Here is a 14,507-nt window from a genome sequence, read left to right as displayed (position 1 = left end):
ACCTGTCTGGGAGCTATGGGACACTAAATCACTCTCAGGTCCTTATGGACCTGATCCAAATCTCCCTGTATTAGTTTTCAAAACAGAAAAGACATTTATAGTAACCTTGTCCTGGATAATTTGGCTACTATGGTTTGCAGCAAGTGAAGCCAATGTAGTACACAGCAGCTTCACTACTCAAGCACCATGGGTATGGCACATGCACATTAACGCCGGGGTATTATTCCAACTTCATTGAAGCAGTGCGAGAGGAAGGCGGCAGGATCTTCAGCTGTGAGTCTAGGGGAGTATAAATGATAAATGAATAAACATGTAATCAACAAAACTATCAAGATATAGTTGCACTTGTCATGAAAAAATGAAGCAAAAATGATTATACAAAACTGTTCCAAAGATATCGTCATTTTTAGAAGAACAGAACTGCAAATATTGACCTGGATATTCAGGCACCAATGTCTCTTGGTCTCTTGGTCATGAAACGGTAATAAAAGATTTTTACGCAATTAATAAAATTGACAAATTACAGTCATCAAAAAGTCAGGCAAATTCTATGTAAAGTTTTGCTTGCAAATTTTTGTTTCTATAACTGCAGGTGATGATAGGAAAGGGATGCAGATGAGCTAAAAATAATAGTAAAGGGAACAATATACTTGTATGTGACTAAGAAAGCTGAGTGATTACTTTCCTCTTTACCATAAGACATACATCACTATAGGTTATGGTATGTCCATTACCAGGAAGCCAGGACTAAACATCCATTGACGTTACAGTCATTCTACTCATGTATCACAGGAAGTGAAGGAGTCTCCAGAAACAGGAAAACAAAAGAATGTGGACCACTCTTGGCTTTCAATATAAAGCACTGACTATAACCGGGGGAGGACATGTCTTGTTATTATTAGGATTTAATTTCAAAAGTTTTTCAAGTTACTAGATCTCCTGTTGGCCCACAGTGGGATATAGAAGAGTAGGTGGTAATAAAGGAAGATACTCGGGGTGTGAATACTGCACATGCGCAGAAGCATTCGCACATACAGGAAGTCCCCGGGTTACGTAAGATAGGTTCTGTAGGTTTGTTCTTAAGTTGAATTTGTATGTAAGTCAGAACTGTATATTTTAAAATTGTAACACCAGCCAAAAATTTTTTTGGTCTCTGTGACAATTGTATTTTAAAAATGTTGGGTTGTCATAAGAACCAGGATTAACCATAAAGCTAAATTACAGACACCTGTGATTACTGTTACAGATGATCATTGTAGCCTGGGACTAAAGTACAGTAAATTACCAACATCCAGAGGTCCATTTGTAACTAGGGGTCGTCTGTAAGTCGGGTGTTCTTAAGTCGGGGACCACCTGTATATGCTGTGTTTGTCAGTAATGTATAATTGTCAGTTTATACTTGTACAGGTAAGGTAGACACATCTGCTGTCTGATGTAAACCTTATAAAGCATCACTGACTGAATCCACTTTGTACCCTGATACATGATCTGGCCTTGTAATATTTCTTTTACGGTCTTTGTTTCCTAAAAAAAAAAAAAAAAAGCTTTAAAAATATGTTAATGAGTTGCAAGTGCTCCAAAGGGGGGCCTCCGGCTGTACAGACTCCTGGAGCACTTGCAGTTCATTAGCATATTTTAAACCATTTATTTTACTTTTTTTTTAAATAAAAGACCGTAAAAAACTATTATAAGGACAGATCCATCATCAGGGTGCAAAGTGGATTTAGTCAGTGATGTTGCTTTACAAGGAGTGAATCAGATTTACTTTAACCCCCTTGGTGACTGAGGGTCATTGGTGTAAATTGAGATTTAAAAATTACATTTTTTACTGTAACTTTAACAGTGAATATCTCCAGTTCTGTTTCACCTGATATATCAAAGGGGAAATTATTCTCTATAGTTTTTAAGTGTCACAGTTCAGGATATATGACCATTTAAAGATTGACATTGTCAAGACCTGGATATATGTGATATACGCACGGGATATGTGCCAATAGGACGTATGGCAGTGGTGAAGGAGTTAAGCTTTCTCTAGTTGTTATGTGCTCCATTTACTTCTAAAAAAAATGAGGAGGTTTCTCCTCTAGATTCTTTTCCTTTGGATTATTATACAATAGCAAGTTGTAGATTACAGGAATTCCAGTGCAGCGTGCAGATCTGGAAGCAGAATACATAATCCAGTACACAATCACACACCCAAATCCACCTGCAGTGTCACCCAGTTTTCGTCATAGTCTCATCTGATTCATTGGACGCACTGCGCCGTGTTATCACCACTTGTTTTCCTGACCCTGGAAAGGTCATATCCTGTTTATAAGCGCTCGTCTTGTATATAACTGCCTGCAATATCTTCTCACAGAGTTGTGCATAACATTGCACATTGCTTGTCATATCTTGTACTGATCAACTCAAACACCATCTACATCACATTTGCTTCTCCTACTTGTTGTATATGAGTTTCTTTCTTAATATAATTTGTGTTTCCAAAATTCTGTTGGTTGCTCTTCTTCTTCAAAAAAAAAAAACCCTCAACATTCTGCTCCAAATATGTTGTGATAGAGTTGTGACTTCAATTTTTAATTTTTATTTGTTTATATAAGTTTATATAATGTTCTTTCTATTACAAAAATGGAAATTATAATCCCTACAGCAGTATTGATCTTTGGTACAAATTATTGCTGTTGATAGGGGTATTGATATATATTTATTATACACACTTATGGAATGCATCTGCAGAAAATCACACAAACACCCACAGATTCTCTTATGTATTATTTAACTACATAATATTTATCTATTTTAAGAGTGATTACTAGCACTTGGTTTTGGTTGGTTTATCTTAATCTGGTCATGCTTACTAATGGGCATAAACAATAACATGAGATACACATCTACTTTACATGGTGGTAGACAAAGTAGGTACAACAAGAGCCTCTCCAGGGTCATTGAAGACATGGTGCTTTAAAAACTTTATTAAAAAAATTACAGTCATATTCATAACTACTATTAGTACTTTGTAAAATTAAAAAAAAAAAATCCTTTTGGGGCACAATTTTCAATGTCATACCCTACATATTTTTGTTTTATTTCTCCTCCTACTCTCAATCTGACCAGTTTACCAGACTTAAAGTGGTTGACCACTAGTTAGAAACTTTTCCGGGGCAAGTACAGAACCCTAATAGGGTCACCCAAGTTGACATGCTGGCAGCAGAACTTGGAGATTCCTGTGATGTCCTGTGTCCTGCTGGCTACCGGCAGATGAAGGAAGCCGTGCAGTCATTACTGTATACTGTAAGCCCCTTTCAAAATCACCACTCCCATATCAATGGTTGGATTGGGCTTGCACATCTCCTTGTAATGACTGCACTTCATCTGCTGGAAGCTGACAGCATGTCACCAGAATTCCTGGGTCCTGCTGTCAGAGGGTCATCAGACCTGTGGGTCCTGCTGGCAACACAGAGACTATACTGGGATGACCCAATATGGGTGACCTTATTAGGGTCTTGTACATACCATGGTAAAGTGCCTTATTAATGGCCAACCTCTTTAAAGGAGTCTTCAGGTAAAATCAAGCCCAGCAATCAATTAGCAGTAACAGTAACCCTCTATTCTCTCGGATGCAGTGCCAGCTGTGGCATCTGTGGGGTTTTACAGTCAAAAGTTTAATATCATCTTTTTTTAAAATGTGAAAGAAACAAGTATAAATTGCTAATTTTTATTATAAGAATACATATATTTTTATTATAGATATATAGATAGAAGTTGTACGAGTTTTGGCTTTTTAAAACCAAAACCCATACATTGTATACCTGTGGTCTATATACTGTACTGCTCTTTTTAATAATACATTTTTCATTGTCCAATTGAGAATTAGGTTAAATACTATCTATTTTTTTAGGAAAATTGGAGAATTATGAACTGATTCATTCCAGCCGGGTAAAGTTCATCTACCCCAACGAAGAGGAGATCGGAGACCTGACGTACATTGTGACTGAACAGAACGACACTTCGGGGGTGTTACCATCTCTAAATATTTTGTTGTACGTCCTAGCGTTTCATGTCCGTTCGGCACAAGGATCTGAACATGAAGCCTTGCTGCAGCCACGGACCCTCATCCTCACCAGCTCAGACTTGTTTCTGTTCAATGAAGATTATATTAGCTACCCACTTCCCGATTTCGTCAAAGAACCCCCCAAGAAAGATAAGTACCAGTTAATGGATGGGAGGCGCATTAGGGATCTAGACCGTGTATTAATGGGTTATCAGACTTACCCACAAACTCTAACATTTGTCTTTGATGACTCCAGCAACCAAGATCTGATGCACAGCTTATCCATGGATCATTTTGGAGAAGCTTTAAGTCCTGCTGATACCGAGAAACCATGTGCTGGAGATAGGGAGGTCCAGTGGTACATCTTCATACCCAGCGCTGACTGCCGGGAGAAGCTCATCTCACTACTTGCACGCCAGTGGGAGATACTGTGTGGTAGGGAGTTACCATTGGAGCTGACCGGATAAGATTTATTATACACCACGTGGTGCCAAATATAGTGTTACTGCTGCTTACCTGTGCACTTTTCTATTGATATTGACCACATCTGTAGCACCTTGCTGAGCAAACACTAGGGGGAAATGTCTGCTGAATGTGGGACCTTAAACCGTCAGCTTCTCCTTATAGACCAATAGACTTGTGTCCTATATAGATTTGTAGTAAGCAAAAAAAGATCCCCAATACTCATAGAGAGACCTTCTCAGGAGATCGCAGGACAGTGTTTTTCTGCACCCAGAGCAATACTACTTAGCTTCACTGTGCATGCACAAGGTTTTAGGTACATGTGCAGTGAGGCCAAGCCATGGTGCACTGCTCCAACTTCACTGGAGAACCGTGTCTTGGTAAGTAGAACACTGGTCCATAAGGACAATGCCTACTGGTTTTAGTGTCTCAAATACATCTTATACCATTTTATATGATTTATTATTATTACATTACTATATGTAAAACTAGAACTTGCAGAGGTGATGTATTTCTCCCACCAACATGATTGATTGACAGCCTCTCAAATAAGCACTACTCTGTGAACATTTGAAAGGGTTATCTGAGGACAGACTTTCCCTTTAAGGCAGATTCTTTAAAGGGAACCTGTCAGCAGAAATTGACCTAATAAACCACTACCAGTGTGTTGTCAAGCAGCTGAACATGGTCTAGATCATATTTCTTTCATGACCCAGGATGGTGGCATCATCCAGAAAATCTACTTTGAAGTGAGATGTAAATTGGATGTGTAAAGTCAAGGAGGCGGAGATTTTAACTCTGAAGTCAAGCTCTCCTTGACTCATAATGCCGTTTTCTCTGTAATTGATGGTCCTGCATCCAGAGACATCACTAACAAGATATCTATGATTTCTATAACCGAGGAGGAGGTGTTCAGAGCTCCCCATATTGACTTCGGTGTTGATCTCTCCTCCTTCTTGGCTTTATATAACCAATTTTCATCTCACTTCAAAGTTGATTTTCTGGATGGTGTCACCAGACTGGGACGTGAGAGAAACAAAAACTAGATGGTGTTACGCTGCTTGTCAATATTCTGATAGTGGTTTATTAGCCCAAATGCTGATGAAAGGTTCCCTTTAAGCCTAAAAATTCAACTTGTAGTCATCACTGACTACAAGTGATGATTGTACCTCCTGCAGGAACACCCGATCGTTCCATATCATGGACCACAAACAATGGATTTTGTGCTCCCTTGTTTGTGGCTCTTTTATCACCGCCGTGTGTCTCACGTTTCAGGTGACAGGAGAAAAGACACACGCTTGGGCAAGAATAGGACCTGCTCAGTGTTTTGCATCTCATCAGCTCATACATGATGTGTATGAGTCCATTGAAATACATGGGGTCCTGTGCTATCCATTGAAACAATTGATAAAAAATTGGCCAAAAGCAACATTGTGCACGTGATACCTATTAGTAGAGACAAGGTCATTTGCCACAGTCTCACAGGGAAAGCTGCAGTTTCTGCTACGGTGATACTCCAAGAAATTAGCTGCTCTCCAAGGTTTTGTAAAAATATTTTGTTAAATGATTTGGTGACCACCGACAGTCCAGTAGGGGGTTCAGCCAAACAGCTCCCCATATCTCAGTCTCCTGGACTCCAGCATACAGGGGATTAGGACTTCACCTATTGCTAACCATTGGTGTGGGGCTCACCTATCCTTCCTTTACCATGTATTTTCTTCTTACAGTAAATGTGCATGCTAATAATAAGTATTTTTCTGTATGTTTTTGTATTATATTGTATGTAACTATTATTCAGCAAATTTAATGTATCTCGCACTAAGCTGCCATCTGGAGCCAATTCACATTTTGTATATTTAACTCTTGTATTGTGTATAAAGTTGTAAAACTTGTATGTAACGTGTTATCTTCTCCTGTAACGCCTACACACCTACCTGTCTCAGATTTGTAGATACAAAAACTAATATACTAATATAGAAAGAGTCTTGGTGGGAATTGTTATATTCAGTCTTTAACAATACAGACAGTCTCTGTCCCTCTGTCAGGATCTGCTGTTCTTGTAGCTTCTTATGCCTTTGTTTTCAAATTATGCAAATGAGCCTGAGGGGCTCCAGGCTCCATTAACTCCTATGGAGCCTGGAGCCCTTCAGGCTCATTTGCATAATTTAACAATGTTTAATTTTTTTTTTTAAACAAGGTATAAGAAGCTAAAAGGAAAGCAGATCCTGCCAGACGGGGAGCACACCAGTATGTCTGTATGTTTGGTTTACAATCCTTGATCTGGTGATAATGTCCTTTAAGTTACCAAACTTTGGCCTTAGGCTGCAATGTTCAACCTAAAAGTTTCTGTAATGAAGCTTTATTGTTAATCCTTGCTATGACATCCCAAAATGTTGAAAGGTCCATTTTCACACTGAAAAAAAAAATTGTCTAGAGTTGCCTTTTAAGAATATACAATTCCCGACTTGCATAAAAAATAACAACTTAAGAACCTACAGAATCTATCTTGTACTTAAGAGGGGGCCAGCATGTAGTCATAGGTATATCCACATACACTATTTGTCCGATTCATTTCCTATTATTCTGAAAATGAATTTTTTTATCTTTATTGTGGGACCAATGCATAGAAGATTTAGCAAGTATCAGAAATGACCATTTTTTGCATTTGTCACATGGCTGAGATGTCCTGTGATGCACATCCTTAGGACAATATGTGTTTTGGGTGGTTCTGGGCTGGAGGGTCAGACATGAAGCCAAATTCAAGTGAATCCGATTTGCAGTAAGTTCCCTATGTTATAATTTTAGTCCTCATTCACATGGCCGTGTGCTCACCCAGACAAGAACTTGGGTATAGCAAACAGCCAGGTGGAGATGGAAGGGGGAGTAAGCACTACTTACCCCTCCCTTCTCCATTGAAACCGAACGGTGTGGCTTCCCAGCTCAGTCACGGTGCAGGAGAGATTGTGTGCTTACCGGAGAACCGGCAGACACTATAGCAGAAATCTCTGCCAGATCAGACCTGGTCTTAGGTTGACCTAGGCCGGAGCACTGGCGGAGGTTTAAGACTGGGATTAAATGGATTCCCCCTATTGTGTTGCAAATATCTGCAACATATCGGCAACAAAATCCGCTTGCTGTAGACTTATTGGTGGTTTACAGTGGATTTGAAAAAAACATTTCCTGGTGGAAATTATCCTCTACTCTGGGGCTCATCCTTTCACATTATTCATTAGGACCCAGCAGGACACAGGAAGTCCAGAACCCTGCTACCAATGGGTCACGTGACCCGCAGCAAATGGCAAGTGTAATTTGGGTGACTCCATCAGATTTTTATACTTACCCTGTTAAAGTTTGGCCCAACCCTTCAAATGCATAACAAATGTAATAATCTATAATAATTTAATGATGGAGAACAAGAATAGTTGCAGATATATGGAGCTGTGAAAAACCTGATCCATTCGAGTCTATGGGGCAATGCACACTTCAGTGAAAAATACACTGAGCCCTTCTTCAGAGCTATGCTGTACTTTTAGCAATTTTTGGCTTAATACATCAAGAAAACTGCTGCACTTATATACTGTGCTAGGAAGGTAAGTACTGTATATCAAGCACAGATTATGAACCAATGTTATTGTATTTGATGCAACACTTGTTGTTTCCATGTTCTAAAAGTACAATTTCACAATAAACTTTTTCAAGGCTGTTGGTTTTTATGTTTATGTATGTTTTATGCTTTCCTACCTCTGCTAGGATAGGCCATAATATATGTGATGAATGGGAGGGAGAAGAAAGTGGCTTATCTCAGAGAACATAAGGCTCAACTATTGTGAAATTGACGTGACCTGTGTAATTGTGGATTGGCACAGTTCAGGATGTGTATATGAGAAGAAATATTGCCTTGCGTCTTCATGTGAGAAATGTATTCGGTGGCTTAGTTTTTAGCATTACTGCCTTGCAGCGCTGGGGTCCTGGGTTCAAGTCCCAGGGTCAACATCTGCAAAGAGTTTGTATGTTCTCTCTGTGTTTGCGTGGACTTCCTCTGGGTCCTCTGGTTTCCTCCCACACTACCAAAACATACTGGTAGGATGATAAGATTGTGAGTCCCATTGGGGACAGGGACTGATTTGGCAACCTCTGTGCAGCGCTGCATAATCTGTGTGCTCTATATAATTAAAGTAATTATTATTATTATTATAGGTTATGTTTGCATAGAACAAATAGGATCATGCTTAAAAGAAATATATCCCTTATCAACATTAAAGGGGATGAGTTGCCAATCACTGGGATCCGCCAGCTATAGGTAGAAACACTTCTATGGGCTCCTGGAGGATGATCTTATGCAGTTCCATGGAAGTGAATAGTGGCCCGGTCAGGCATATGCATTGAAACTAAAGGGAAGTCTACGGGCATATAAAGCTGCAGACAGTGTTAGGCAGCACTCATGGAGAGCTGTGTAACCATACTTTTGTGTGTGTTGTGAGGAGCAGAACTGTGAAAAAATGCATATGTGAGATCTCACGGCAAAATCCTTTGCATTCTGCTCAGAGTAAGAGCTGTAGCAGCTTTCTGGTTAGATATTACAGACCGGGGATCATTTTGAATATTGAGATTTAAGAACAGAGAATTTTGAGGACATTCCCCTAGTGATTCAAGTCCAGCTACAATACTCGAAAATAAATTTTCACTGCCCTGCTGCTACTAACATCACAAAGAAAGGTATAATTACACAGATCTCCAGCACTGCTACATATCACCGTCTGGAGGTATGTATAGTCAAAACTGACCATAGACTTCCCTTTAATTCACATGGCTCCTATTAATGGTTGTGAAAGAATTCTGACAGGAAGACTCTTAAGGCTGCATTCACACACATGTATGGGGGGGTGTATATGCGGCCAATATACGTCCCCCATACACTTCTATGGGCTCACGACTCTGTCCTATCTTTCTACGTGATATGGCGCCGTGCGCTGTATATGCCTATGGAGAGGGGCGGGGGTGCGCAGCGCTCATCCCCTGCTCCTCTCCGCAGCGCCAATGTGGTACGCGGGCATACATCGTCTGAATGTGGCCTAAATCTGTGAAATAGTTAAAACCAGTGAGAAACCTGTAGCCTTAAGAGACGGGTACAACTACAGGATCAACACATTGGGGCAGATTTATCAAGCTGTCTGAAAGTCAGAATATTTTTAGTTGCCCATGGCGACCAATCACAGCTCAGCTTTCATTTTACCAGTGCTCATGGATATTTTAAAGGGTAGCTGTGATTGGTTGCCATGGGCAACTAGAAATATTCTGACTTCCAGACAGTTTGATAAATCTGCCCCATTGTATGTGCTTGTTTAAAGGACTTATTATTTTGTTTTATTGTTATAGAGATTACTGCTTTGATATAATGATGTGAAAAGAACAATCTTATAACTATGACCATATTAAATATCAGTGGATAATGTTTTCAGTTTTGGGACAAAATATGCTTAATATTTATTGTTAGTAGCGGTACACATGGTACGGCCATGCACACAGGATAATATAGGACATGCCCTATCTTTTCCCCGTGTATCGCTCCGTGCCGCCATTGCCGTCTATGGGGGGCGTATGTGAATCGGCTTAGGGCATACCGCTGAGGTGACCCCCTCCATAGAGAAAAGCCCTGCACCGCCACCATTGCCGTCTGTGGGAACATTTGCGGCCGCATAAACATCCTCCCAGACAGCCATCTGAACGTACCCTAAGGCCCCCACACTTGCATTGCAGATCACGTCAGGGTGCAATGCGTGAAAAACTGCCATTTTTTTGCTGCGTTTTTGGTCCTTTGTTCCTTGGAGTCATTAGCGTTTTTGCGTTTTTCATGCGCGTGGTGTTTGTGTTTTTCTTGCATTTTCAGTGCGTTTTTCACGCGCATTTTCTAAATTGCATGAGTCTTAAATTGGTACTTCATGACTTTTTTTCACATCACCCAGCAACCCATCTATTTAAAACGCATTGCACTCGCAATGCTCGCGAGTGCAATGCGTTTTTGATGCGTCTCCATAGATTTGAATGGGGCGCGAAAACCACGTGTGAAACACAAAAGTAGAGCATGCTGCGATTTTGACGCGCGTGAAAAAAACGCAAATAAGAAAAAACGCATTGTAAACAATGGGACAGAGTGCGATGCAAGTTCTGCGCGTCAAAGGCACATGCAGAACAGGCGCGTTAAAAAAACGCTAGTGTGGAAGAGGCCTCAGTGAGAGATTTATCAGAAGTTTGAGGTAAAACTCTTTTAGTTGCTCATGGAAACCAATCGGAGCTCAGCTTAAATTTTATAAACAACTGTGGTAAAATAAAAGCTGAGATCTAATTGGGTGCCATGAGCACATGTGATAAATCTCCCCCGATATGTGTTATACCCCCTATCTTCTGCATGGTATGCTTACAGTAAAGCAGGTGCACGTTGCGAGGCCACCAGACCGCAGAGTCATTCTGTGACTTGCCTTCTCATCATTTTTAACATTTTCACTTGCTGCTGCTTTTTATGAAGGAGATTGTTTCCCTTACATGTGTTTTAAACTGATAGGAAAAGGGAAGTCCGGAGTAGTTTCTGTTCTCCCCCGTCCATTAGAGGAAAGGAAATGAGGAGGTTGAGTTTTGTGTTTATTGGTTGAGCGGCTGAGGATGACTGTAGCCTGCACCCTGCAGCCATGTCCACATAGATCTCTAGTTTTTGGTTCCTTTTAAGGGTTTCTGTCCCCAGCAGAGTCTGATGAGGTTCTACCGATGGCTCCCACCATGCTCTCCTCTGGACCTGTCTTCATGTTACTAATGGCCTATGCCGGATTTGTATCGTCACAAAGTACGGTAAGTTCATGATGGCAGTGCTATTATATTTTCATTCATTGCTCGGAGGTGACTTTTCCATCGGGATATGGGAAAAGCCATAGGCTCCAACTAGGAACTGGTCAACCTAAATAATGTACATATACTGCATAGATACTACAATGATCTTATATATCGCACAGACTGAAATGTTTACAAAAATACTTACTGTATGTTCAAGTTATGGCATTAGTAGCACACCACTATTATTCAGGCTTCCTATTGCATGCCTGTGTGCATACCTGAGTGCACGCTTCTGTGCGTACCTGTGTATGTACCTGTGTGCACGCTTGTATGTGTGCCTGTGTGCATACCTGTGTGCACTCTTGTATGTGTGCCTGTGTGCATACCTGTGTGCACTCTTGTATGTGTGCCTGTGTGCATACCTGTGTGCACTCTTGTATGCGTGCCTGTGTGCATACCTGTGTGCACTCTTGTATGCGTGCCTGTGTGCATACCTGTGTGCACTCTTGTATGTGTGCCTGTATGCACGCTTGTATGTGTGCCTGTGTGCATACCTGTGTGCACTCTTGTATGCGTGCCTGTGTGCATACCTGTGTGCACTCTTGTATGCGTGCCTGTGTGCATACCTGTGTGCACTCTTGTATGCGTGCCTGTGTGCATACCTGTGTGCACTCTTGTATGTGTGCCTGTATGCACGCTTGTATGTGTGCCTGTGTGCATACCTGTGTGCACTCTTGTATGCGTGCCTGTGTGCATACCTGTGTGCACTCTTGTATGCGTGCCTGTGTGCACGCTTGTATGTGTGCCTGTGTGCATACCTGTGTGCACTCTTGTATGCGTGCCTGTGTGCACATGGACAATATTTCAGATTCACAATAGAGTTAATCTATAGAGCAGTCACGGTGGACATGGGAGTAACATGATAATGGAGCAGTGGATTTAAAATATATTTTCTCCATATACCCTGAATGGAAATTTCTCAATCCCTTGTTGGCCTGGACCAGATGTTGCATCCTAGTGTGTCCCGACACACAGGAAATAATTAGGGATACCTGCTCGTCCAATCACTGGGCAGAGTGGTGACCCATCTTATTCACTGTCCTGCTAATCAGGTATCATCTTCCTGTGTGTTAGAAGTGAGTTCACCTGAAACCTGGGCCGCACCTAAACCAGAATAGTGGACCCTATATTCAGCCAATTTATGAGTGTTTTATTCTACTGGGGAAAAAAAGATAAAATTTATTTAACCATTTAGTAAATAATCTTGCCATGTATTTTCATAAGTGCACTGCTCTGCTTTGTGAGAAAGATTTAATATATAAACATTCTACAAGGAACACCATATTTTAACCCATTACACTACAAGACCCTCACATAGAGTATGAAACGTCCCTGTTTTAAGTGAAATCACCGACAAAAATTAAATAGAATAGGGCCAATACTGACCCCTGTGCATCCCATTAGTAACTGTGACCCTTTCTAAGTCTGTATGTACCGTTCATCACCATCAGGCCAGTTACTTTGACACACACCATGTGGTAGATTTATCATTCGGCAGGATTTTGAGCAGTTGTCTATGTGTTAGACTGGTCGGATCTATAGTCCGGTGTATGTTCAGTGTTACATGCCTTCTGATCAGCTGTGTGTGCTCTATGTGAATAGACTGCACCAGTTGCACGTATGTTTAACATCTGCCCAATTTCTGCCTTTTGGCGATGTTTTTGCACAGGAAATTCTCAGATACCTCAATCCTAAAATTGAGCAAAAACTTCCCCTGTAGTAGCAATGGACCCACATACACAACCTTCTATGTGGTGTAGTTTTGCGATTAAATTTGCGTTCTTTTTAAAATTCTCACTTGATAAATGTGATGTTGCACACTCTGTGGTGTATTTTTTCCGCCATTGTGTGACTTTAGAGTTGCGTTTTTCTCTCGGTAAAAAAAATCCCCACAAAAACGATGTTTGCTCAAAAATTTGCGACAATTATACGCCAAGAAGCTACATAGGACTAATGCTAAATCTCCCCCTGTGTGTCATTTCATAAGCTCCCAGGACATCTCCAAAACTTCAGCCAGACTATTATGTGGACAGGGCACAAGGAGAATATGGCAAAACTTTCAGTTATAAATATATTGGATATTAGTAGATTTTGTACAGAAAGCCGTGTATGGAGTAAGAATGCAATGTAGTCTGTTTAAATAGAGTATGAAGATTTCTATCTTGGAGATGGTGAAAACCTCCTTTATGATCACTTGTTCAGCAGTCAGCGATGCTGGTCATTACTGATAACTGAACCTGTGTATACAAAGTATCTGTCATCACAATGAGGGATCTGCATTTATTGCTATATATATGCAAGCCCAAATCACCTTAAAGGCAACAGAATCTAAAGTGAATTACTTTATACTGTATTCTATTTCTATGGGTTTCATTACGAGTCTATTACACCTTATTTATACACACAGGCAGTCCCCTACTTAAAGACACCACTTACAGATGACCCCAGCTACAGACAGTCTGGTGAAACTCTCTGGATGTAACTTTAGTCACAAGTAAAACATGTTTTACTTGGATATCATTCGTCTGGGGCGAGGATCCGTGCTCTCCAACACTCATCGTTCCACACGTGGTATGAGCTTTAGTCACAGACTGCACTGAGCAGCTGTAAGGTATCTGTAACCCCTTACAGCCGAAGCCACTTTTTCAACTCCCTAACACAGCCCATTGTTATAGTGGTTATAACGTTTAAATGCTTTAAGACATCCAGGTGATTTTGAGATTGTTTTCACGTGACACATTGTATCTCATGTTAGTTGAAAAAGTTTGGTGATGTCATCGTGGAGCGGTAATCCGTTGACAGTCTTGGGTCACACAAAGACTCAAGTCCATCAAGTTTTAAGCTATCTGGACATTGATAATAGCTTGACAATAGACGATCTGCTGATATAATCGGTAGAGGAGTTGTTGTCGATGCGGCGCCCACTGGTAGTGAATGAAATCGGGAGTAATCACACAATTCCTCTACCGATTATATCTGATCAAAACCGGTGTGGTTACTGCCCTCTGAAGATCCAGTTGATTGGCAGCACGATACGGTACCCCTCTCACACTTTCCACTAGTGTTGTGCCAACTCTATCTGGTGAGCCTCACTCTTATCACCTCACCATTT

At 40.8% G+C, this 14,507-nt stretch overlaps 2 protein-coding genes across 4 annotated transcripts in view; both read left to right on the top strand.

Annotated features, from left to right (window-relative positions):
* The window catches only part of NISCH (nischarin), a 39,951-nt gene extending 33,257 nt beyond the window's left edge, over positions 1 to 6,694 (top strand). For both annotated transcript variants that reach the window (XM_072127504.1, XM_072127505.1), the window contains one exon: positions 3,899 to 6,694. In XM_072127504.1, coding sequence (XP_071983605.1) covers positions 3,899 to 4,518 — 620 coding nt within the window. In that variant the 3' untranslated portion in view covers positions 4,519 to 6,694. The remainder of the gene's footprint in view (positions 1 to 3,898) is intronic.
* Positions 6,695 to 11,154: 4,460 nt separating this feature from the next.
* Positions 11,155 to 14,507, top strand: part of STAB1 (stabilin 1) — a 98,302-nt gene continuing 94,949 nt past the window's right edge. For both annotated transcript variants that reach the window (XR_011850476.1, XM_072128840.1), the window contains exon 1: positions 11,155 to 11,353. Coding sequence is in view for 1 of the 2 variants with exons in the window: in XM_072128840.1 (XP_071984941.1) it covers positions 11,273 to 11,353 (81 nt within the window). In the remaining variant the exon portion in view is untranslated. The remainder of the gene's footprint in view (positions 11,354 to 14,507) is intronic.

Source organism: Engystomops pustulosus, chromosome 10 (assembly GCF_040894005.1).
Source record: "Engystomops pustulosus chromosome 10, aEngPut4.maternal, whole genome shotgun sequence".
NCBI classification, from domain to species: domain Eukaryota; kingdom Metazoa; phylum Chordata; class Amphibia; order Anura; family Leptodactylidae; genus Engystomops; species Engystomops pustulosus.
Note: the sequence above shows the minus strand (reverse complement) of the source record. Positions and strands in the feature narration are given on the sequence as shown.